This window comes from Equus quagga, chromosome 10 (assembly GCF_021613505.1).
Source record: "Equus quagga isolate Etosha38 chromosome 10, UCLA_HA_Equagga_1.0, whole genome shotgun sequence".
Taxonomy (NCBI): Eukaryota; Metazoa; Chordata; class Mammalia; order Perissodactyla; family Equidae; genus Equus; species Equus quagga.
Window position 1 is genome coordinate 89,935,323 of NC_060276.1, and position 25,032 is coordinate 89,960,354.

At 39.0% G+C, this 25,032-nt stretch overlaps 1 protein-coding gene across 2 annotated transcripts in view; it reads left to right on the forward strand.

Moving 5' to 3' along the window:
* MED14 (mediator complex subunit 14) overlaps window positions 1–25,032 on the forward strand; it is a 64,294-nt gene that overhangs the window by 36,265 nt on the left and 2,997 nt on the right. Inside the window, exons 17-30 of one of the 2 annotated variants that reach the window (XM_046673314.1) lie at window positions 4,278–4,438; window positions 4,525–4,671; window positions 5,454–5,545; window positions 6,655–6,807; window positions 7,131–7,400; window positions 10,486–10,626; window positions 12,250–12,361; window positions 15,048–15,179; window positions 17,044–17,226; window positions 18,156–18,391; window positions 20,394–20,573; window positions 20,667–20,774; window positions 22,452–22,577; window positions 22,960–23,152. In XM_046673314.1, the coding sequence (XP_046529270.1) occupies window positions 4,278–4,438; window positions 4,525–4,671; window positions 5,454–5,545; window positions 6,655–6,807; window positions 7,131–7,400; window positions 10,486–10,626; window positions 12,250–12,361; window positions 15,048–15,179; window positions 17,044–17,226; window positions 18,156–18,391; window positions 20,394–20,573; window positions 20,667–20,774; window positions 22,452–22,577; window positions 22,960–23,152 (2,234 nt within the window). The remainder of the gene's footprint in view (window positions 1–4,277; window positions 4,439–4,524; window positions 4,672–5,453; window positions 5,546–6,654; window positions 6,808–7,130; window positions 7,401–10,485; window positions 10,627–12,249; window positions 12,362–15,047; window positions 15,180–17,043; window positions 17,227–18,155; window positions 18,392–20,393; window positions 20,574–20,666; window positions 20,775–22,451; window positions 22,578–22,959; window positions 23,153–25,032) is intronic. The other variant, XM_046673315.1, reaches the window with a different exon arrangement.

Sequence of the window (25,032 nt, forward strand, 5' to 3'; positions counted from 1 at the left end):
TGTGTGCTATATGAGGTGACCAGGATGGTACTTGCAAAGCTAGCATGCCATTTAAGAGAGAAACCTTTCTCTCTTTTTGGCATTTGCATTATTTCTTAGATGTTACTTAATAACATAAATCATATAAGCATTTTTTATTAAGAATGGCAGCTCTGCAGTTCGAGCCAGTGGGGCTTTAATTTTTGCTACTTGGGAATCAGTTTGTTTCTGTGGAAAATGGGAAGGAATGGCAAATAGCGTGCACTCCACCCCTGTGTCATGGTGCTCACTTTAGAGAAAGAGTTGAAGAGCTAGAATAGCTTCCCCTCCTTGCTATCTTAAAACCGTCTCTACCGAAAGTTTTCAGGAGAGCTGGTCTTAGAATGGAAATCAATAGGAAAATGTAATACTTTTCATTTAATTGCCTTTGGTTTTGAATTACTTCTGCCTAAGGGTTTTTTTCCTCACTCTTCTTGGCAACTGCGGATAACTAGATGATGTTAACATTTGTGTTCTATTCTTTAGTTATATTTTTCATGTTTTGCAAGAGTTTTAAAATATCTTGCTGTCAGCATTTTTATGAAAGAAATTTCAGTCCCCTTTCTTCTTGAACTCAAGAGAACTCATAATAATTCTACCTAGGAAGGAAGCACTTCATATTTTTTAGTTTCATTTTACAGTAATTTTTAAGAAAGTCTTTACTATATCCTGGCTATTGTTTTCTTTATTTAAAACTTAAAAGGAGGGGCTGGCCTGCTGGTGTAGTAGTTAAGTTCATGTGCTTTGCTTCGGCAGCCTGGGGTTCATGGGTTCGGATCCTGGGCACAGACCTACACACCGCTCATTAAGCCATGCTGTGGCAGCATCCCACATACAAAATAGAAGTAGACTGGCACAGATGTTAGCTCAGCGACAATCTCCCTTACCAAAAAAAAAAAAAAAAACTTAAAAGGAAAATATATAGAAATGGATAAATTAAAGATATCTGTTTGTCTGGTACATGCTGTCCATTATGGGGGTAAAGTATAGAAATGAAGAAGGAAAAAGTAAATGATAAATATCTAACCATGATTTTATTAAATTAAAAATCTGGCATAGATCTAATTAGTAGATAGTTGCTTTAATGCATTTAATATTCAGAAACTCTTCTATTTGAAAGATTTTATTTTTCCTTTTTCTCCCAAAGTCCCCTGGCACATAGTTGTGTACTTTTAGTTGTGGGTCCTTCTAGTTGTGGCATGTGGGATGCCACCTCAGCGTGGCCTGATGAGCGGTGCCATGTCCACGCCCAGGATCCGAACCGGCGAAACCCTGGGCTGCCACAGTGGAGCACGCAAACTTAACCACTCAGCCACGGGGCTGGCCCCCAGAAACTTCTTTTAAAAGCTTTTAGTCCTAGATGAGCATATAAGTTGATACTTCAAAACTTTAAAATTGAGCACATTTTTGTTCTCTTTGCTAAAAATCTGTTCTGTTCTTGTTCAACTTATCTCCTTGAGACTATTGAGCAGGCCTCCTTGCTGTGTCTCCTGGTAAACACCTTAGATTGCTGAGGTTCCTGGACCGGTGCCTTGTGCGGATTCACAAGGGCCTGGACCCACCAGCACAAACGACACAAGTCTCAAGAGCAGCATGCTCACACTGCCTAGTCTGGAGCTCTTGAGCAGACTTCCCACCTTCTCTTGAACTAACATTACAGTGATGGGTGGTGGTGCTGGTCCTCTAGCCACACCCAGGAGGTTTTTTCATCTTGTCCATTGCGTTTCTTTGCCTCTTGTAGCTTATGCAATTAATGCATAGGCACAGCTCTTTTTGCAGGTTGTGTGACTCACCTTGTGTCAGTTGTGTGACTTAGTCCTTCTGCATCTGCATGTGCAACTTTTATAAAACCCTCTTCACTTTCCTTGCAGGCACAGATGCGCTTCTTTTACTAGCACTTTCAGTGATCGCCCCACTTTTGCACCACCTGGACATAATGTGGTTACTGATGTTTGTAAAACCTCTCAGAATGAAACTGACACACAGCACATGGCAGCCAAAAAAGGAGCAGTGCTTACACACATCTGCCCTAGAAGACCAAAGCCTAGTTCCTAAATTTGTTCAGTACTCAGAATTATAGGAGAAAAATCAGTCAGGAGTAGCTGTTCAGATCAAAAATCTTTTTTGAATTGGTAGAAATTTTCAGATAAGGTTCTTAATTTTATTTTCCTCAGCTCTTAATTTTTGGCAAATATAATAGTATTTTGCATTTGTAACAATTTTGTCTGATTTCTGTTTGGGCAACCTTTTGTTTTTTCCCCTCACATGATCATGCGGGGAAGATTAAAGTTACAATTGTAGTTTATTTTTATTCTCTCTGTTACATTTATAACCTTAAAAGCAAGTAAACATTTTGCAGGTTTCTTGAAGTAGAGCCAATTATATCTGTATCATAGATTAAGACAGTGACATAGAATGCATTTTCAGGGTCGTGTTGTCCCTGACAGCATAAATTGAAAGGAGTCTTACTTGTACCTTGGTTCTTACTTGAAAACATACTGGCTGGCTTCTGTGTGTGCATTTTCTGACCAGATAAATTTCATGGAACACCTATTTTAAATAAGATAGTGTACTGCATTTTTATTTTCAAAGTCAAGATTTAAAAATCTATCTGAATTGGCTGCTTTGTAACTCCTATGGGTCAGGCTTATGTTTTGAGGGGTAGGGGCAGGCAGAAGTCCTCAGGATACCAATCAAGTTGAGAAGCACATATGCAGTGTATATGAGTTCTATAATAATTACCCCAAATAACATTGGACGAAATCTTTCTGGTAGTGATAAAAAGTATGTAGTATAAAAGATTTAACTTTTGACAAACTTAACTTGTACATTTAAGAGGAGCTGTGGTGGAATTTTTAATTAATTGAGAAAATTTCAGAACTACATTATTTCTGTTTTTATGCAACTTGTATAGCTTTCTTCCTTCCCCCCTACAAATTTTGTTTTTACCGTCCGCAGTCTCTGTCTCTTTTTTGCTCTCTGAAGTGTTTTATTCTAGGTCAGTGGTTCTCAAGCCCAGGGTGATTTTGCCCTCCAGGGGACATTTGGCAATGTTTGGAGATACTTTTGGTTATTATCAACTGAGAAGAGCGGGTGGGAGGTGCTACTGGTGTCTAGTAGGTAGAAACCAGGGCTGCACAGAACAGAGCCCCACAACAAAGATTTATCCAGCCCAAAATGTCAATATTGCCAAGATTGAGGTGGTGTTGCCTTCTGAATAAGAGGACTGAACCAAGATGCCGTATTTCCAATTATATTTGTTTTTTGCCTTAGATATTGATGATAATTATACCAAGTCTGAGAATTAACCCATCTTCCCTATGAGTTAAAGCATAACATGTAATTAAATAATATATTATCTCATTATTTCATCCATTACTGAAATAACTCATTAACAGCTAAAACATATCACCTCATAACATTTTACGACAAATAAGATAGTCCATAAAGCTGCAAGAGGAAAATGGATAGGTAGGTATTTTAAAACACCAAAGCTAATACATTCCTTTTTACATGTGATAGATATAAGTGACAATATATATGTTAAATGAGTTAATACATGTAAAACTCCATCACAATGCGGAGTTTGTCTATCTACAGAGGAGGAGGAAGGGGGCCCAATGAACCTGGAATCTTATCATGGCAGTTAGTGATCAAGGCTTGGTTTTACTGCCAGGAGGAGCTAACATATATGAGTACCTGCTATAGCAGCCACCATAAGCACTCTATATGTGTTTTGCCATTTTAAAATCAGTGACTCATAAGGTAATTATTTATTTTCATTTCATAGTTGGGAAACTGAAATTGAGAGAGGTTAAATGTGGCTGAATCAGAATGAGAGTGCAGGTCTTTGGCTCCAAAGCTCCTGTTCTTTTTACTATATCATCCCGCCATCGAAAAGTGGTTTTACAAGGTTTTTGTTTCCCTTAGCTTTTCTTAAGGATGTTCTAGGTAGATTTTGTAGAAAGTCAATATCCTTGATTTTCATTCTGAAGAACTGTAGTCTTTTCTCATAAAAAGATTAAGGATGAAGACAAACATAAAGTGAGAGTCCTAATCCATGTTTTTGTGAATGGGAATGGGTTAAATGCTATTAATTGCTGTGAATTGCCATGAATTGCCTCCTTCCTTTGCAGAAGGTGCCTAGTAGTGGAATTTGAACTGAACCTCTAACATGATACCCTGCCTGTCATTGTGTGGATTGTGCTTTTGTCTTTCTTGATGTGAAGTATACTTTATATGCTGTCTTTCATCACCAGAATTCCTCCCTGTAAGGGTGTAAATGAGGAAACCCAAAAGGCTCTGGACCGCTCTCTCCTCGATTGCACTTTCCGATTACAAGGTAGAAATAACCGCACGTGGGTGGCAGAGTTAGTGTTTGCAAATTGTCCACTTAATGGCACTTCTACCAGGGAGCAAGGTGAGATGATTCACACACTTTGTCTTTGCGTATTTCTGGATTTTTTCAGTATTGATTGCTATTAATCTTTTCTTTTAATCCTGTAGGACCATCCCGGCATGTTTATCTGACATATGAAAACCTGTTATCTGAACCTGTTGGTGGTCGAAAAGTGGTTGAAATGTTCCTTAATGACTGGAATAGCATTGCACGATTGTATGAGTGTGTATTGGAATTTGCACGTTCTCTACCAGGTACATGTGATAATCTTCCTTTGGGGGTAGAAAAAGCCCCCCCCCCTCCTGTTTTAGCTGTAAAAGTAAAGTATGCACATTATAAAAAAAAAAAAAAAATTCAAAAGTATATCTAATGTTGGGGCAGCCCCAGTGGTCTAGTAGTTAGCTTCATTGTGCTCCTCTTTAGCAGCCCAGGTGCACTTCTTGGGCACAGACCTACACCGCTCTGTTAGCAGCCATGCTGTGCTGGCAGCCCACATACTAAAAAATAGAGGAAGGTTGGCATGCATGTTAGCTCAGGGCAAATCTTCCTCAGCAAAAAAAAAAAAAAAAAAAAAAGTATATCTAATGAAAAATAAGTTTCCCTTTACCTTAAACTTCCATTTCCTTCCCCCAGAGACAATCACTGTTAAGTTTCTTAAATCCAGAAATTTTTATACATCGGTATGCCATATTATAATACTAGTCAGTACTTATTGAGAATTTACTATGTGCCATACAATGTAATAAACACAGTGCTTGTGTTAACTCATTTAATCCTCACAATCACCCTGTGAGGTAGGGTATTTTATTCTTCCACATTGTACAAATGAAGAAAACAATTCACAGAGACAAATCTCCCCACCCCTGCTCTGGCCCCCTTTTTTAGAAATGAAAGCCTGCTATCTATCTTTCTAAAGCACGTATTTAGAGACCTTTCTATCTAGGCATATAGTATTACCAAAATGTCCTCTTTTTCAAATATATATTTTAAAATTCTGCATGTATAATTTTAATCTCCTTTTTTCCTTTCTGTTTAGATATACCTGCTCATCTAAATATTTTCTCAGAAGTTCGTGTTTATAATTACCGAAAACTTATCTTGTGTTATGGAACCACCAAGGGAAGCTCAGTAAGTCTATGAATTAATTTAAACTGTAATTCCTCGCATAAATCTTTTAAAAATAAAGAATTCACAAATTATGAAAACTGCCTTGAAATAATTAAAGGATCAAGTAAAAATTAGGGATAAAATAGTAAATTTTGAATACTTTGTCAATATAAATATTGTATACTATAATGCTTAACTCTTTAAAATTGAAAACAAAAACAGTACCCTCTTTGATGGGGTCTATAATCTTAAAAGTTTTGGAGAAGATAACATATTTTTGGTGTTTGTATTTGTTTTTTCACTGATTTCACATCTGCTTATTTAGCAATGTAATTACTGTACTGAAGATCATGTATGATGGACAGTATGATATATCTATGCTTTTGGTTACATGATTATTAACATTGCTTGGTCCTGTCTTAATCTTAAAGGTATTCCCCACAATCCATGGTTCCTTATTTTTCCTCTACCCCATATGTAAAGCCCTAGAAATTTCGTATAAAAATTCAGCCCCCTGGCTTCTCTCTGGACTCTTCCACATCAAGTTATATCAGAAATTACTCAAGGGGCCGGCCAGGGCCGAGTGGTTAAAGTTCCATGTGCTCTGCTTCTGTGGCCTGGGTTTGCAGATTCAGGTCCCGGCTGTGAACTGACTCCACTTGTTGGCCATGCTGTGGAGGTGTCCCAAATGCAAAATAGGAAGATCGGCACAGATGTTAGCTCAGGGCGAATCTTCCTCAGAAAGAGAAATGACTCAGCTGTTTTAAAATCTATTAACTGAAGGTGTCTGTGTTGGGGGCAGCTTCCTTTCCCTTTGTGACAGTGCTCACCAAGAGAGTAACTCTTCAGTTCAAGAGAAAAATGAAAAATAAGAAACACCAATGATAATTTTCAAATAAAGTTTAATCAAAATTTTGTCTTTAGCGTCTTCTCTGTTTTACTTACTAGAATGTACTGGTCCATAGTAACAGCATATCTAGAGTTTGCAGAGTCCAGCCTTATTAGTTGCTTTCAGAAAAGACCTCGTTTAGATCTTTGACATTTTACTTTACTGTTTAAACATTATTTTTTTCTTCTACTTGAATCTGTTATGTTCTGAGTTTCTGAAACATGTAATCTCTTTGATTTAGATTAGTATCCAATGGAATTCTATACATCAGAAATTTCACATTTCTTTGGGAACTGTTGGCCCAAACTCAGGTTGCAGTAACTGTCACAATACCATTCTCCATCAGCTTCAAGAAATGTTCAACAAAACACCAAATGTGGTTCAGTTATTACAGGTAATTAAGTTTATTTTCTGTTTAAAAATAAGTCTCGGTCAGTGCTCCTGTCTCATGTAAAACTCCTTAAAAACTCGTGTTCTTGTCTTTAATGACGAGGATGAGAGCCTTTGTGTTTTATATCTTGCACTCTTTTCTTTTTTGGAGAATTTTCTTTGATTCAAAGTGGACACAGCGATCTAGTTTGCATTCTCTTCAAGGGAAAGCTTTAGGGAATGTGCCAGAAGGACATTGTCTCGTTTGTGACTGTTATACGTGGAAAATTGTGAGGTTTTAGCATTTGTACAGAAACCGGCCGCTCTCACTGTGTTTGTTCCATATAGGTATTGTTTGATACTCAAGCTCCATTAAATGCCATCAACAAACTCCCCACTGTGCCGATGTTGGGCTTGACCCAGAGAACCAACACTGCCTACCAGTGCTTCTCCATTCTGCCACAGTCGTCCACGCACATCAGGCTGGCCTTCAGGAACATGTATTGCATTGATATATACTGCCGGAGTCGAGGCGTTGTGGCAATACGGGATGGTGCCTATAGTCTTTTTGATAATAGCAAGTTAGTTGAAGGTTTTTATCCCGCACCAGGACTAAAGGTAACAGACTTTAGTGTTATAACATGAGTAAGCATAAATATGATCTCTGAAAGAACTCCTTTGAGGAGAAAATAATGGGGAAAAGCAACAAATTCCTGTTTAAATTTAATAAGTAGCTGTGTTAATTCATCATCTCTGCAACTTCCTTCTGAAGAAGCTAGAAGTTCTGATCAAGTGCTGTGCCTATGTGTATGAGATGAGAAAATATCCCTTCGTTTATGTTCTTACCCTGTGATGAGTAAGGTGGAAAATACTGAAGAGAGTCCTGTTTGCTATTTGGAACTTTAAGGGACTTTAAAAGTAGTCTTTATCATTGATTATCAAGAAAGTTTGATTATCAATTCAACTATGATGCTTTTTTAAAATGTTGGGTCCTGGGCCACAATCCCTGGAGATTCTGGTATAATAGCTCAATTGTATGTGCTTATAATTTTGAGTCAAATAGTTTCAAATGGCTTGTTTTGAAAATAAGTCCCCTGCAACCCACTCTTTCCATTTTCCTGCTCTGTTTTCAACTCTATATAGCTGATTTTCTGGCTATTTACATCCTTATTTCTTAGTAGCATGCTTACATTGCTGTTTGTTGACCTCTGAGTTGAGGGTATTATATGAGTCTCACAATGGAAGATGAGAATTTAATTCTCATGAATATGTAAATACTATTCTACCAGGCTTACTATGATTACTTTTCCTTTCTTGATCAACATTTTATTTTCCTGGGAATTATTAATTTACCTTTTTTTTCCTGCTTAGCTTTCTCCATACTTATCACTAACTCAAGCTTAAAGTCTCTCCCACGTGTGTAATTCTTCCCTCAGTACATTCACATATCACATACCTTCTCAGTTCCATCTTGAAGAAGTGTCTTCCATAGTCCTCTGACCTCCAATCTGGAATGGCAACACTCTAGACCTTTTGCACAATTTTGACTTAGGAATCTGCAGAAGGATGGTGAAGCAGCAGTTCCTTCACTTCTCTCCTGTGTTGCATGCCCTGTGACTTGGACCGCATGTCTTTTTCTTGGTTTATTCTGTTGTTTTGGTGGAATACTTCCTACATAGCTTTGTGGGAGAGTACGTGGGAGGTTAATTTGAGACCTTGTATGTCTGAAAGCGTCTTTACTAGTTTACCCTCATCTAATTGAAAGAGTGGCTAGATGTAGAATTCTAGGCTGCAATCATTTTGAAGGCACTGCTGCATTGTTTTCTAGCTTCCGTTGTGACCATTGAGATGTTTAATCCTGTTCCACTTCTTGAACCTTATGTGAGAAAGTGGGCTCCTTCAGTGTGGAAACTTAGATCCTTTTGCTCTGGGGAATTTCCTTGCATTGTTTCTTAATTCTTCTCCTTTTTTTTTCTCTGTTAGCTCTGTTAGCCCTACTATTCTGATGTTGGGCATCTTGGACTTATCCTCTAATTTTCTTATCTTTTCTGTTTTTTATCTCTTTGTTTCTAGGAGATTTCCTCATTTTTTCCTTCCACTCCTTCTGTTTTTTATTTCTGCCAACTCTTTTTGGACCATCTTTTAAAAATTTTCCAAGGCTTTTTTATTTGTTTCTAAATGTTCATTTTATGCCATCCTGTTCTATATGGCTACAATGTCTTCTCTTATCTCTTTGATTCCTGCATAATCTCCATTTCATCCACCTTGCTTTTTTCTCTCTTTTATATAAGTGACTCTTAACTTTCTGCTCTTATTTAAAGGTGAGATTTGTTGACTGGTCTTCACTGCAGGATGATCTGCTGGGGCCATTTCTTTGGGTAACTCCCAAAGTCAGTAGCATTAGGTCTTTTTGTTGGGCTGCTGTGAGCACCAAGAGAAGAGTTTCCAAGTCTCTGCATAGATGGTGTGCATCTGGCTCCCAATTTGGGGCAAGTCAAATAAGAGAAGGAAACGAGTATTCTCACCATTCAGATTGTAAACTTTAATCTCCATTTTTAATATGGTACCCCTTCTCTCAATTATTCTCCAGTCTGCCAGGGTGGTAGAGGTCAGCCTAACTCTGGAAGTAACAGAGGCTCTCGGAGGCTCTCTTAATTAAAGAGACTTCCACCCAATCCTTCTGTTTTTGGTCCCACCTTCATCTCTATTTCCAGAGGTGTCTGGTGCTGCCAGTTCCTGCACGTCTTGGAGATAGAGACGGAAATAGCTTTGCTTCTTGGCTTTCCCCACTGCTTGCTTAGGATACAATTTCCTCACGTTGGATAGTTCAGTTACCACTCAGCCATCTGCTCTGCAGCCTCCAGAATTTACTGCTATTTTTCTCTTCTCCCATTCTTTTTATCTTTGTGACTTACTGCTTTGAAAAAAATTTTTTTAGGTGTTTCAGTGGGGTATTGGGAGAAAATGAAACGTGTGTTGTGAATCCATCACCTTTAATTAGAAATCAGGCTCTCTACTTTTAAAAGCTTTCTAGTGAGTCAGATAAGCTTATGGTCTATAGTTTTGAAGATTGGGAAGGTGGAGAGTATTAAAAGCCAGAAAATCTGTGCTTAAGACACCAACTCTGGTAGCCTTGCTTAATTTTGATGACATATTCTATAAAACAAGCCTCCCATTCTTGATGGTTCAAGATTAAGTCATGTAAGATAAAAAGTGAAAAAGTGGCTTAGTTTCTTTATTCAGTTTTCCTCTGTAATATTTTCTAGCTTAAAAGTGAGAACTCTCACTCAATAGGAAATTTTCCAAGTCATTTAAGTTATATGTATGGCCAGCATACAACTTTTCATTTTTTTCCCCCTTTCTAGTTCAGAAGTTAATAAGAAAATGTCTTGACCTGGTGTTAGGAGGTGCCAGGGTGTACTTCTTTCTTCAGCATTTTGCTTACACAGTACTTCTTAGTTGGCAGGATTTTTTAACTTAGATATTATTTTTGTTGTGGTGGTTAACTGTTTTCCTCAATTTCCTCCCTTCCTTCAAAATTATCAGTATCTCTCCAGGTTGTCCTAATAATAGTGGTCATGTGTCAAACATATTTCAGAGATGGACATAATATGTTTGTTTCTATTAAAACATTCTAAATGATTAAAAATATCATATTAAAGTTAGGTAAAATAATCTAAATCTTACCTGTTTATATCCATAGACATTCCTGAATATGTTTGTTGACAGCAATCAGGATGCTCGAAGAAGGTCTGTAAATGAGGATGATAATCCTCCTTCTCCTATAGGAGGAGATATGATGGATTCTTTAATCTCACAACTCCAGCCACCACCCCAGCAACAGGTGATGTGTAGCTGAAATTCCAAATGGTATCGCATTTGTGTAGTTAACAGGTTCTACACGTGTCTGGGCTTCTTTGTTGAAAGGCAAGGAGATTGTTGGTGGGCCTAAGATACCCAGGAAATCCATATGAAAAAATAGTGACGGAGGGAGATGAGGATTCCGGTGATGGCGAGTGAATAGTACCAGAAATGGCGTTAACCATACCGGAAATAGCATTAACCTCAGACACATGCTCTTAAAATGATGTCAGGTGATCACAAAAGAGGGTGTCCAAATGGCAATAAGCACAAAAAAGGTGTTCAACATCATTTAGCATCACAGAAATACAAATTAAAACCACAGTGAGATAATATTCCATACCCACAGAAATGGCTCTAAGAAAAAAATTGATAATCCTTGTCAACATTTTGGTATTAGGAGCAACTGAAACTCTGATTTGCTACTGAAGAGTGCGTAAAATGGTACAACTACCTTGCAGTGGTATTTAGCAGTATTCCAGAATGCTAAAGCTGAACATTATTCATGCATATGATTTAATAATTCTACTCTTATGTGTATACACAACAGAAATGCATCAGTAAAACCAAGAATGTTCATAGCAACGTTATTTGTCAAAAAAATTATAAACCACCCAAATATCCAGCAACAGTAGAATGAGTGAATAAATTGGGGTATGTTCATACAATGGAATACTTTACAGAAATGAAAAAACAAACTGTTGCTACACGCAACAACATGATGAATTTTACTAACATGATGTTAAACAAAAGAAGCCAGACACTAATGAGTACGTTCAGTATTAATATGAACTATAAAAACAGGCAAAACCAAGCTTGAGTGATGGAAATCAGAATGGTACTTACCTTTGGGGAGGTGATAATACTTGGAAGATGTATGAGGGAGGCCTCTGGGGTTCTGGTAATGTTCTTCAGTATCTTGATCTATTTGGCAGTTACATTTGTAATAATTCATCAGACTGTACATTTAAGATTTATGCAGTTTATGTGATTTGTACTTCAATTTTAAAAAATAGACTAGGAAGGATTACATTGTCCTAGGTTTTTCATTACTGGAAATGAGGGTAAGTAGAAGGTGAGTAGAGGTCAGGTTGAACTACCATATTTCATTGACTCTAAAACTCCACCAAATGTAAGATGCACTATTTTTTATGTACTGCCAGAAACAACACTGCCAGTTAAACTATGACATGCCATGAATTGAAAGACACACCCTGATTTCAGAGATGTTAAAATGTGGGGGGAAATTACCTTAGAATCAATGAAATGGTAGATAAATGATATAGCTAAATTAGTGATAGGTAGATAAAATGAGCAATAAACATCTTGAGGGATATAAACAATGGTATTGCAAGGTCAGGAATGAGGATATTGCTATTTTTAAAACATTTTGAAAGTAAGGGTGTTTTTAAAAACTTGTGTTATTGATGGATATTTTGATGTATATTTTGATTGTATATTGATGAGGCATTTTCATACCTCACAGTTTCTATTTGGTAACCAATGAAGTGTGTAAATGTTAACTCTGTAGCTATTTATTAGGGAAAGCCACATCATACCATATGTGGTTGGCTATTTTACCAACATTTAATTTTCTTCTTTTCAGCCATTTCCAAAACAGCCAGGATCATCAGGTGCTTATCCTCTTACTTCGCCCCCTACGTCTTATCACAGCACAGTTAACCAGTCTCCCTCTATGATGCACACACAGTCTCCAGGTAAGATATCACTTATTCTCTTGTCGTGTTCAACTTCAAAACCAAAGTACACCCACTGAGAAGCACTACACATTTGGCCTTAGACTTCAGACACAACTCCTTTTCTAGTCTCTGGCTAGATATTTGCCAGTCATTCATTATGGCAGGGTTGTGAAATCTGTGTTCCTGATTCAGGAGCACTTTAAAAGGTTTGAATTAAGTGGAGGAGTTGTCACCTGGAGCCAGACTCATGGCACAACTCCAAGAGCTACTCACAACATGATCTGTGTCAGAGGTTGACATATTAAGGCTTGGGGGCCAAGTCCTACCCACCACCTGTTTTTGTAAATAGTTTCATTGGAACATAGCCACACCCATTTGTGTAGTGTCTGTGGCTGCTTTCCGGCTACAACGACTCCTTGCAGAAAACATTTGCCAAGCCCTGCTATATGTGAATGGTGCCCTGCCCCCAGAGTTGGGCAGTGCACAGCCTGCTTTGTCCAAACAAAATGGTTCTGTTGGCGGCCCCCTGAAGTGCATTGTAGAATTTCTTGAGAATGCCAAATTTCTCCTTTTAACTGAACAATTCATTGGTGTCTCTTAAGCACTTGCTCTGTGGCGAGTGCTGCACAGTGCTGGGGATTCAGCAGTGAGCCAGACACCAGCCCTGCGCTCGAGCTTATCTGGCAAGGAAGATGGGTATCAGATTTCTTGGGTAGATAATCCCTTACCTGCTCATCAGATGGCTGGACCACAGGTGAAGACTTGGAAGTTGCTACCATGTCATTGAAGGTCACTGAAGCCCGAGTGGGTGGGTGAGCCCATCCCCTGAGGAGTGCCAGCAGTCAGTGCTGTTGGAGCCTGAGAAGGAGCTGCGAGGGAGCACGGAGGAAAACAGGAGAAACAGGGTTATAGAACCCAAGGGGAGTGTGTTTCTAGGCTATGAGTTGAGACTGGTTTGGCACAGAAGGAAGGAGAAATAATTATTTTGAAAGAATTACAATAGCAGACAGGTATATAGTGCTTACTGTGTGCCACGCCCTGTTGTAAGCACTTTGCTCATTTAATCCCCACAGCAAGCTCGTGGTGTAGGTCCTATTATTATCCCCATTTTATAGAGGGATAAGGAAAACTGAGGCATGGAGAGTCACTTGTCCAGGTCACACGGCTAAATATGTAAATATAACACTTAAAGGTTAATCAAATTGATTAACATATTTATTGAATATAAGGCACTGCATTAGGTATTGGAGAACATAAAAAAATGTGAAATTCTCTTATGTGCTAGAGAATTTGCAACCTGCTGATATTGAGGATAGTTATGGTAATGTATCAAGTATTTTAATAATGCATTTATCCATAGTTTTGGTAGCCATAGGTCCCCCTTTCATAATCCTAAATTAAAGCTAGTCCTGTGGCTAAATACCATCTTTAAGCTCATGTCTCCCAGTTTTTCATATCTCCCATCTAGGCCTCTCCCCTGAACTCGAGTCCTGTTCTTTTCCAGCTATCTGTTCAGCATTTCCAAGTAGATGTCTAGTCGGCATCTGAAACTCAGCATGGCCAGAACTAACCCCCCGACCCTGCCCTGTGCTGCTCCTGTCAGACACCCCATCTCAGGAAATGGCAGCTTCTTCCTTCTAGCTACTTGGGCCAAAGCTGTTAGAGTCATGGAGAACTCCTTTCTTTCACACACACATTCAGTTACCAGATACTGTCAGCTCTGTCTCCAGAATTCATCCAGAATCTAACCACTTTTCACCCCATCAACCTTCACCCTTGCCCACGTCACTAACCATTTCTTACCTGGTTTATTGCAGTTGCCTCTAACTGGTTTCCCTGCCCCGTCCCCCACCCCATAGGCTGTTTTTCACACAGCAGCTAGAGTGATCTTTCTAGAACAGAAGTCAGTTCAAGACTCCTCTGCTTCAAACTCTGCAGTGGATTCCTATCTCATTCAGGGTAAACCCTGAGTCCTTAGTGTGGCCTACAAGTCCCTGTGTGATCTGGGGCCCTCCTCCCAACCTCTCTGACCTAATCTCCTCCCATCCCCCCTTGCTCACGCTGTTCCAGCCACACTGGCCTCCCCGTTATTTATAACTGCTGCTCCCTTTGGGGCGTTGGCACCAGCTCTTCTGTTTGCCTGGAATATCTTATCTCCTGGATACCCTCATGCCTTACCCTTCACCTTCTTCGTGTCTCAGCTCACATGTCCCCTTCTTAGAGAGGTCTTCTCTGGTTGCTTTATATAAAAGAACAGCACCCACCCCCACCGCTACATGATATTGTCCCCTTACCTTGCCCTGTTTTTCTCCATAGCACTTATTACAACCTGACATATATTTGTCTTTCTCATTCTACTAGTATGTAAGCTCCACAAGGGCAGGAATTTTTGTCTCTTATTAACTGCTGCATCCCCAATGCCTACAACAACGCTTGGCATGAAATTGATGTTCATGCCTGCTTGTTGAATGAGTGAATTAAAAAGGACACTGGATAAATCAGTCAATACAAGAGCTAGAATGTGGGCCCCATGGAATTGATCTCTCTTTTTTTCCATAATGAAATTGTTCCAGCTTTTCCTTGTGCTATTTATGGGAGCTTTACTACTTGTTTCTTTAGTCTGTAGAGAGTCTTAACTTGGGGTCCTTGGACAGGACATAGTATATGTCCTGCAAGATCATCTATAATTATTTTCCTTTATTAGGAAATCTGCATGCCGCCAGCTCCCCCAGTGGGGCTTTGAGAGCCCCATCACCAGCGTCCTTTGTTCCAACTCCTCCCCCATCCTCGCATGGAATCTCAATAGGACCAGGGGCCAGTTTTGCTAGTCCACATGGTGAGTCCATACATGGAAATCGCTATAGCATAAGAGTTTAACGTGAAAGTAGTTTTTGTTAAATTATTTTATTGCAGAATTAGCACTTGTTTATTGGGGAAATAGCAAAAGAAGATAATTTTTTCCTAATCCCACCGTGCAGAGATCTAACAGTGTGTCTGCTTTGAACTTGCTCTCTCTCTCCCCCTCACTGTCTTGCTCTTTTTGTCACGCACCCCCTGCTTGCCTGCCTGCTCACATCTCTGTTGCTCTCGCTTGCTCTTTACCTGTCTGCTTGTCTCCCCCTCGGATGCCACCCCCCCAAAAAAAAATTGGTACTCTACTATATGTATTGTTTTGAGACTTGAATTTTTAACTCAAAAATTCTATTTTGCATTGGTTCAAATAGATAAAGAATAGACGAGATAGCCAGTGAAGTGTTTTCTCTCAGTTCCATCAACCACCTAGTTCCTCTTCTCAGAGGCATTTAGTGCTGTTTATTTCTCATGCGTTCTTGCAGAGGTGTTTTATGCGTACACAAGCAAATACATGTTAGTGTTTTTCCCCGTCTTACACACACGGCAGCATCCCTCACACAGTGTTCAGTGCGTTTTTTCACTTAATAAATCATGAATACCATGCCAGATCAGAACATAAAGAGCTTCCTCGGTTTTAGAGCTCTGTAGCATCTATGATCTTACTCTTTACTATGAATATTTGTGGGACCATTTCTGTCAGTAATAATTCTATATCGTCATACTAAATGGCTTCATGGTATTCCCTTGTCTGGGCATACCAGAATTTAACTGCTCTCTCATTATTATACGTTTAAAATGTTTCCATTTCTTCACAACTAAAAATGGTGTCATGTCTGCTCACATGGTTATTTCCTTAGGTAAGTTCCTAGAAGTGGAATTGCTGTCTCAGAGGGTTTGAGAAATTCTAAAGCTTTTGAAGCATATTGCAAATTGCTCACCTGAAAGGCTGTATCAATTTCCTCTAGCATCATACGAGAATGTTTTCCTGCATCATTGCCAACATGGGGTATTATGATTTTTCAAAAGCATTTAAAAATGATGGTCATTTTGATAGGTGAAAAATGGTATCTTATTGTTCAATGTGCATCTCTTTGATTATTAGTGAAGTTGAACCTTTTTTTTATTTTCATTAGTCTTCGGTATTTCTTATTTTATGCCTGCCAGTTTATATCCTTTGCCTGTGTTCTTGTGTTTTTTCTTACCAATTTGTAAGACTTCTAAGTAAGGACCATTTACTCTGATATATGGTGGAAGTATTTTCTCAGTTTGTCATTTGGTTACAAAGGGGTATAAATAATATGTTAAAGGTATCTGCAGGATGAAATTTAAATATCAAATTGTTCAGAAAGTTGCCTCTTTGAAAACTTGATTCTTGGTTCATTTCTTAGTCAGTGTAGCCTTTACTAAATAAAGAAAGTGGAAAATTTCCCTCTCCTCAGCTTTCTCTGACTAGAATGAAAACATAATTTGTCAGAGTTAGTTTAAAAATAGAAGATTTCTGCCTTTAAAGGAGCTTTGAGACTTTTTTGCTTAATATTTTCATGCTTATAGTAGGTTATTATATAGCATAAAGTGGATTGTCACATATTACGTGTGTTGAAGCTTGTGTGAAGGCAAATGTTATCCTTTCTCAGTCTTTTTCAATTTTTCTAATTTTTGTAGCAGGTTAAAAAGTACATAAACTACATAAAATAGAGATTCATATCCGCCATGTTAAACATTATGCCTTAGTGAAATATCTTATTGAAAGAAAAAATAAAATTATCACCATGTAAGGTGTAAGCATTTGAATATTTTTCAGTTATTAAAATACAGGTTTTGAAAATAATTTGTTTACATGTTTACAGGAACCCTGGACCCTAGTTCTCCATACACTATGGTGTCACCAAGTGGACGAGCAGGGAACTGGCCGGGGTCTCCTCAAGTGTCTGGCCCCTCACCAGCAACACGCATGCCTGGAATGTCACCAGCCAACCCATCACTACATTCTCCAGTTCCAGATGCTTCTCATTCCCCTCGAGCTGGAACAAGTGAGTGTCATCAACTTTTTTATGTTTGCTTTTAGTATAACCAACAAACGACCTATTTTATTCCATCCTCACATTTGAAAGCCATGACCTATTTGTTGAATGGGGATGCTTAATAACTTAAACTTTATCCATTTAGTAAATTGGTTGTAATAATAGTTAATTTGCAAAGTCAGGCAAAATGTAAGAAAGAGAAATGTCTCCTCCAGAAGTCTTCTGAGGTGAGTCCCCGTGTCCCCGTACCTCTGTTATGACTACTAACTTAGCTATAGTACTAGACCTGAAAAGATACCTCAAGTTAACTGACAAGGTTATGCAAGTTAACACAGAAGAGAAGAATTGGACAAATATATTAGTTAGCTTTTGCTGCGTGAGTTTTAGTAGCTTCAAACAACAATCATATACTAGCTCACCATTCTGCAGGTTAGCAATTTGGGCTGAGCCCAGCTGGGCAGTTCCTCCAGGCTCTGCTGGACTCACTCTTGCATCTGCAGTCAGCTCCTGGGTTGTCTGGGGCCTGACTGGTCTAAGGTGGTCTCATACTTGATCACAGATTTGTTCACTGGTGGCTGGACAGGGTTCCAAGAAAGTAAATGGACGCCTAGCCTTGCAGCTGTCACCATGTCACTTCCACCACATTCTGTAGGCCACAGCAAGTTGCAGGGCCAGCCTGGATTCCAGGTAGAGAAACAGATTCCACCCCTTGAAGGAGTTGCTGCAGAGTCACATTGCAGGGGACCTGGCTACAGGGAGGAGAGTGAGTGTGACTACTTTTGCTAACAGGAAGCTGATACACGATTGGTAAACCACAAGGAGTAACTAAAACAGTATGGATTGCTTTAGAATATCAAAGATTAGTAATAAAAGCAAAACAGAGAACAGTGAAATAGTATGTTTTTGTAAATTAAATGACATGTTTTCCTTCCCCAAAGGTTCCCAAACGATGCCAACAAACATGCCTCCGCCTCGTAAACTACCTCAGCGCTCCTGGGCGGCCTCCATACCTACCATCCTCACTCACAGTGCCTTGAACATTTTGTTGCTGCCCTCTCCCACACCAGGCCTTGTGCCTGGCCTGGCAGGTAGTTACCTTTGTTCTCCGCTTGAGAGATTCCTTGGATCAGTCATCATGAGAAGACACCTTCAAAGAATTATTCAACAAGAAACGGTACGAGTCCCTAGTGAACTCCTAAGTGGTGACTGTCAAAGGCGAGTGCTAAATCACCCGGCAGAATAGGATCTGAACTAAAGTGATAGTCCCTCACCTCTTTTAGCCAGTTTGTTAGAATTGTGCTTCTCACCCTGCCCTGGCATTAAAAGTGGACTCCACTGTTTTCTTTTACATTTTTACATTAACATATTCCTGCATTTTATAGTTGGCTGTGCTGTGGCTAACGTGGACCTGGAGCTAGGTCCCCACAATACCATAGGACAAGTACGCCCAGGATCTGGCTTTGCAGACAATAGCATACAAGTAACTATTTCCCCTCTCAAATCCCCTTGCAGGCAGGCTGACTTTGAATCTGTTTCTCCATTGAAATAAAATTATTTATGATCCCAAGGATGAAAGCTACTTTTTAAATACATGAACAATTGAATTGGTTTCAAACTCTTATAGAAAATGACTTCTAACCTATCCTTTGGTGGTCCCCTTAGGAGATAGTTCAGAGTGGAGAGCACCAGTTCTAGAGTCAGGCTACCTGGGTTTGTAGCCGGGCCATGCCACCTGCTAGTACAAGCTGGGGCAAATTTCTTCACGATTTTGATAATAGTAGATAATAATGTCTACCTAACTCAGAACAATTGGGGGAATTTGAGATATTTTCTATAAAGCTCTTAGCATAATATCTTGGTATTTAATACATATTAGTTATTTATAATTATTAATATATGTATGTGTTAATGAGGTAGTCAGAATGGTGAATGTTTAAAATATCCACTCCATAGATGGCACCATGCTATTTTGCAACCTTTATGTTCAGATTTGAAAAAAATAGAAGTTTTAACATAAGTTGAATAAATTAGCCTTTAAAATGTTAATCATCAGACCTGTGATCTAGCCTCACCTCTGCCACTTACAAGCCATGTAAGCTTTCAGCTCTTTGAACCTCATCTGCAAATCAACATATTAGGCTAGAGCAGAGGTCAGTAAACTACAGGCCTAGTTTTAGGGGCCAAGTCCTGCCCTTCACCTGTTTTTGTAAATAAAGTTTTATTGGAACACAGTCACACCCATTCATTTACATATTGTCTATGGCTGCTTCCAGCTGTGATGGCATCATTAAGTAGTTGCAGCAGAGACCATACAGCCTAAAATATTTACTCTCTGGCCCTTTACAGAAAAAGTTTGCCAACCCCTGGGCTAGCATAAGGTTCCACTCCAGCTAACATTTTGTAATTGAACTCTATTCTTTTTTTCTAATGTGCCATTTCTTAAAAACTTACTGTGAAAAATTTTAAGGATATACAAATGTTGAGAGAATAGTATAATGAACCTCTACCTCTATGTTCTCATCACCCACCTTCAACAGTGAACTCATACCAATATTGTTTCAGCCATAGCTCCTCCCCCTAGATAGTTTGACAGCAAATCCCAGACATCATTTCATCCCTAAATACAATTTCTTTATCATCAAATGTCTAGTTGGTGTCCAGATTTCCCAAGTTGTCAGTTTTTACAGTCTGAATCAGAACCCAAACAAGTTTTTAAGTTCCTTTTAAACTGTAGGTTCCCTCTCCATTTCTCCTTATACATTTTATCTGTTGAAGAAAGCATATCATTTATCCTGTAGGGTTTCTCACAGTCTGGATTTTGCTGATCGTATCCCTTTGGAATCATTTAACATGTTCTTTTGACTCCCATATTTCTATAATATTGATCAATCCTACGGATCTAACTACTGAATTCAGGCTCAAGTTTGTTGTTTTGCAAGAATATTTCATAAGTGGTGTTATGGTCTTCCATCAGGAGTCACTTACTGTCTGATTGCCTTTCTCTCTGCGATGTTTTTAGCAATTATCATTGCTCAGTGCCTAGATACCTTTGTTTTAGAACAGGTATCAACTTAGTTGTTTTCCTTTTCAAATGACTCTCTTGGCAACATTTCATTTTCTCTTTGTCTTACATGTTGTCTCACATGTTAATTTGATGCATCCTTCTTGTTTTGTAGCTACAGCTGATAAATTCCAATGAACCTGGAGTGATCATGTTTAAGACTGATGCACTGAAATGCAGAGTAGCCCTTAGTCCCAAAACCAACCAAACACTTCAGCTAAAAGTGACACCTGAAAATGCAGGGCAGTGGAAACCTGATGAACTCCAAGTTTTGGAGAAATTCTTTGAAACAAGAGTATGTGTTTATTAATGCATTGTAATTTCATTATAATCAGTGTAACAGAAGAGTCAAGGTAGAATGAAGAGTAACTTGTATTTATCCCTGTAGGTTGCTGGACCGCCATTTAAAGCCAATACATTGATAGCTTTCACCAAGCTGTTAGGAGCTCCTACACACATCCTCAGAGACTGTGTGCATATTATGAAGCTAGAGCTGGTAAGTCACAGAGAAACACACTTTTATAGCCAGGTCTGTCTGAGGAGGTTGGAGCTGGTGGGAGCAGTGTTTGTTGGTTTTCACCCACTTATGTACTTCCATTTTTCTTTTAAATTCTTTTTCTTCTTTTAAGTTTTTTTTTTATTTTTTTCCTTTTTCTCCCCAAAGCCCCCCGGTACACAGTTGTATATTTTTAGTTGTGGGTCGTTCTAGTTGTGGCATGTGGGACGCTGCCTCAGCGTGGCTTGACGAGCAGTGCCATGTCCGTGCCCAGGATTTGAACCGATGAAACACTGGGCCACCTGCAGCGGAGCGCACGAACTTAACCCCTCGGCCATGGGGCCGGCCCCTTTCTTTTAAATTCTTAATTTTTAGCTTAAACTTCGTCCTTGAATAAGTAACACAATCCTCTTGTATCTTTTGAATTTAGAACAAGATGATAGAGTGGGAAGTTTCCCACCCACCCCTGTCCAGCCATCTAGTCCCCCTCCCCACAGGTAACCTGAGTTGCCAGTGGCTTACCTCTTACAAAAGCAAATAAATTTAATATACTCTTCCTACTCCCAGATAATGAAATAATCCTCCCATGGTTTCTTCTAATACTGTTAGGGATTCATTTTTTAAATTATTTAAATTTTTGATCCATTTTAAATATATCTTAGTGTCAGATGTGAGGTATGGATCCAACTTTTTCAGATGCCCCCAATTACCCTAATACCATTTATCAAAAAATCTATCTTCTCTTGGGAGATTATTTTTAATTCCTTTTCTTTCCTATGAAAGTATAGAATTATATAGATGGAATCCAGGTGGCAGCTGATTATATTTTTCCAATCTCACAGTCCTTTCGTTTTAATGTTTCTAGTATTGCTTAGGGTAATTCCAAATACCTCTCTCCTTTTCTCAGTTGGTGTTTTACTGTTAATATTGGGACAACAGTGTTCCTTTGCTAATAGTCTCAACATTAGGCTTCTGATCTGATAGGCTATAGGAAAGGTTATTTGTATCAAACAGAAATCCATTTGACTTTTTAAAGTAGTAAATATTTATGTGGCTGGAAAAGCACCAGTGAATATTATATAAAATTATTAACACAGTTTAACTACTATGTTTTAGGGAAGGAGTTGGAAATGAGACTGGAAAGTCTAGGTTGGCACCAGTTACAAAGGGCCTTGAAGGCCAGGTCTTGGTCCTGGTGGGGTGGGAGTGGGGGAACATGTGTCACTGCATTTAACTGAACATTTGTGAACTAGATAAAAACCATGCCCTAGGACATGTGTCTGGCAGTGGTATAAGGATGGACTGGGAGAAGCAGCCACTGGAAGGGACTGGGACCATTAGGGGGCTGCAGGAGAAGTCATGAAGCCCTGAGCTTGGTGGCATCAGTGAAAATAGAGAGGAGGGAACAGATGTCAGAGACACTAAGGAAGCAGCATCCATAGGCTTTGGGAATTAATGAAGTGGGAGGGAAGGAAGGGGAACTTATCACACAAATCCAGAGTTGACTTTTCACTAACTTCACATATATATTTCCTTTGAAAAAATGTAGATTATCAATTTTATGTTCCGTTGTTAATTGAGTATAAAATAAAATTCTTTCTAACCTTTTAGACTCCTATACTCCAATATAATTTTAAATTTTCATATGATTTTATCATGATTTTTTTTTTTAAACAGTTTCCTGACCAGGCAACACAGCTAAAATGGAACGTTCAGTTTTGCCTGACGATCCCTCCCAGCGCACCACCGATTGCACCTCCTGGGACGCCTGCCGTGGTGCTAAAATCCAAAATGCTATTTTTTGTAAGTACCACCCGGCATGTGTGTGTGTGCAGAGCTTCTGAGGAAAAAGCCATGTGAGGATAATAGAGCAACTTTTGGTTAACTGCAGAAATTATCTTTGCTGCCAAATAGAGGCCCAGATGCCTTAATTGTCAGTTTAGACTTAATGTAATCCTGGTTCCTTTAGTAATAACAGACTTGAACTAGATTATTGTGTGACATAGTTGCATCTTAGTCATAATATTCAGTTGTTTGTCACTCTTCTTGTCATATTTAATTTTCTTTTGCTTGATGTATCTTAATCTGACAGTAGAGTAAATGATAGTACCGTTGATAAATTTAGTCAAATATTTTATTTTCTTACTATGTTTTTATTCTCTTTGTGTGTGTTGTGTGTCTGCAGCTTCAACTAACTCAGAAAACATCGGTCCCTCCCCAAGAACCTGTTAGTATTATAGTTCCAATCATTTATGACATGGCTTCAGGTACAACCCAGCAGGCAGACATTCCCAGACAGCAGAACTCTTCTGTTGCTGCTCCCATGACGGTCAGCAACATTCTGAAGAGGTTTGCAGAGATGAACCCACCACGACAAGGTACATGACCAGTAGATGGTATTTTATTGCGTATATGTTATAAAAGTTCTTTTGAGAGATTCCCCCTTCTCCCCTCTGCTCCCTCTTTACCCACCTCACCCCCCAATCCTAGTAGTAGAGCTCTGGTTGCCCTGGCCCTCTTGATGTCTGCCTGTCGCTTTCTTCCTTCCTCACTGGTTCTTCATTTTTGTCCATGTCTCTGCTGCCTGGACTTTATTTTTGTTAGTGATTTACTGTTGGGACTGACCCAGTTGCTAATGCCAGAAGCTTGTATTTATAGCACACATTGCCACAAAGCCCTAGGTTAGGATGATAGAATTTTCCATGGCTGTGAATTCCTGCCCTACCATCAATACTTGCCAGTTTGTACATCACCACGTTGAAATGCATGTGGATTTCTCATATTTCATGGTTCGATCACGAGTAGAGTAATACCATTCAAAGTTCTGTATCTTCTAAATGTTTTGTGAAGAATAAAAGCTGTGAAGAACAAACGGCATCACTGCTTTTTGGGCTTCTTACAGAAGTGTCAGGCGGGTGCAAGTGAAGCTTTTCACCAAGTGCATGACGAAGCTCTCAAACCGAACATTTTCCAGGAACCAGAATGTTTCTGGCAGACAAACAAGGTCCCTCCAATACTGTAGTAGCCTACGCTTAACATGTAACTCCTGGCACTGCTGAATTTTTTGGTTACAAAACATAAAGCTCAGCAAAGAGAACTTTTCTTCCATTTTGCTTATTTTTAATATTAAGGACATTAAATTTTGCTCATTTCTAATATTAAGGAAGTCCTCGATATCTTTCAGTTTAGAATAGTATGATAACAAAACTGTGTTTTTAAATGAGGGGAAGTTGTTCTCTGAAACATTTTTAGGTACCACAGTCAAATTTTACTAGACACAGGAATCATGGGAGAAGTCGTTTCTAGTTGTTTGTTTCCCCATGTTGTGCACGTAGGCGAGTTCTCGCTCACGTGCGGTCTATGAGGAGTGCACTGGGCAGTGGAGAAGGTATGCTGCTTTTGTTGTGATACTTCTTCTGCTTCTTACAATTTCCTGCTTTCATCCTTTGACTTATCTCTTCTTTCAGCTAAAAATGGGTCCTTAAAAATCAAAGTTTAAAGCTATCAGAATTTTCAAAGTAGCAGTCCGGTAAAACTTTGCTAATAAACACCGTTCCTTCATAAGCAGATGACTATCATTATAATGTCTTGTAGAATTTAAAATTAAAAGGAAAGAATGTTTTGATCCTATTGAGATCAAGCAAGTTTTTCTACCTATCAATAATGAAAATGTGTTTTTAAAAAAGAAAAAGATATAACTTCCCCTTTGATTTAAGAAATTGTGATATTTTGGAAGTGTTTTTCTTTTGTTCTTTTATTTCTGCCTTAGACTGGGCAAACCTTTTGGATTTCATTTTCTTTCTGTACCTTAATTTTCCAGTGGCTGGAGAGAAGGTTGCAGTACTGTGCACAGGGTCACTGCACATCCTGCCCTTTGCCAGAGGCTGTTATTCAGCTGAGGCCTTCCGTTCTCTCACTTGCAGCCACTGTAGTGTTAGGCTGTGCTCTAGGGAAGAGATCCAGCTTTTGGTTTATCATAGTTACAACTGGTTTTGGTTTATTATATTTAAATATATGTAATATTTATAAGAAGTAAGAGGCAGGGTATTTGGTTTCTTTGAGCAAAGGGGAAATTGAGAGGATGACTCATGAGCCTCCCTTCTCCCCTAACAGATCTTGTTTCTGGATTGTTGCTGTGCCATACTTCAGCCTCCCTCCCTTCCTCCCAAACCCATCACTTCCCCCCACTGGTGAAGTGCTTTTAAGAAAAATCACTTTATTTTACATTAATTGATTTTAATGTTGAACTCCAGAAGTT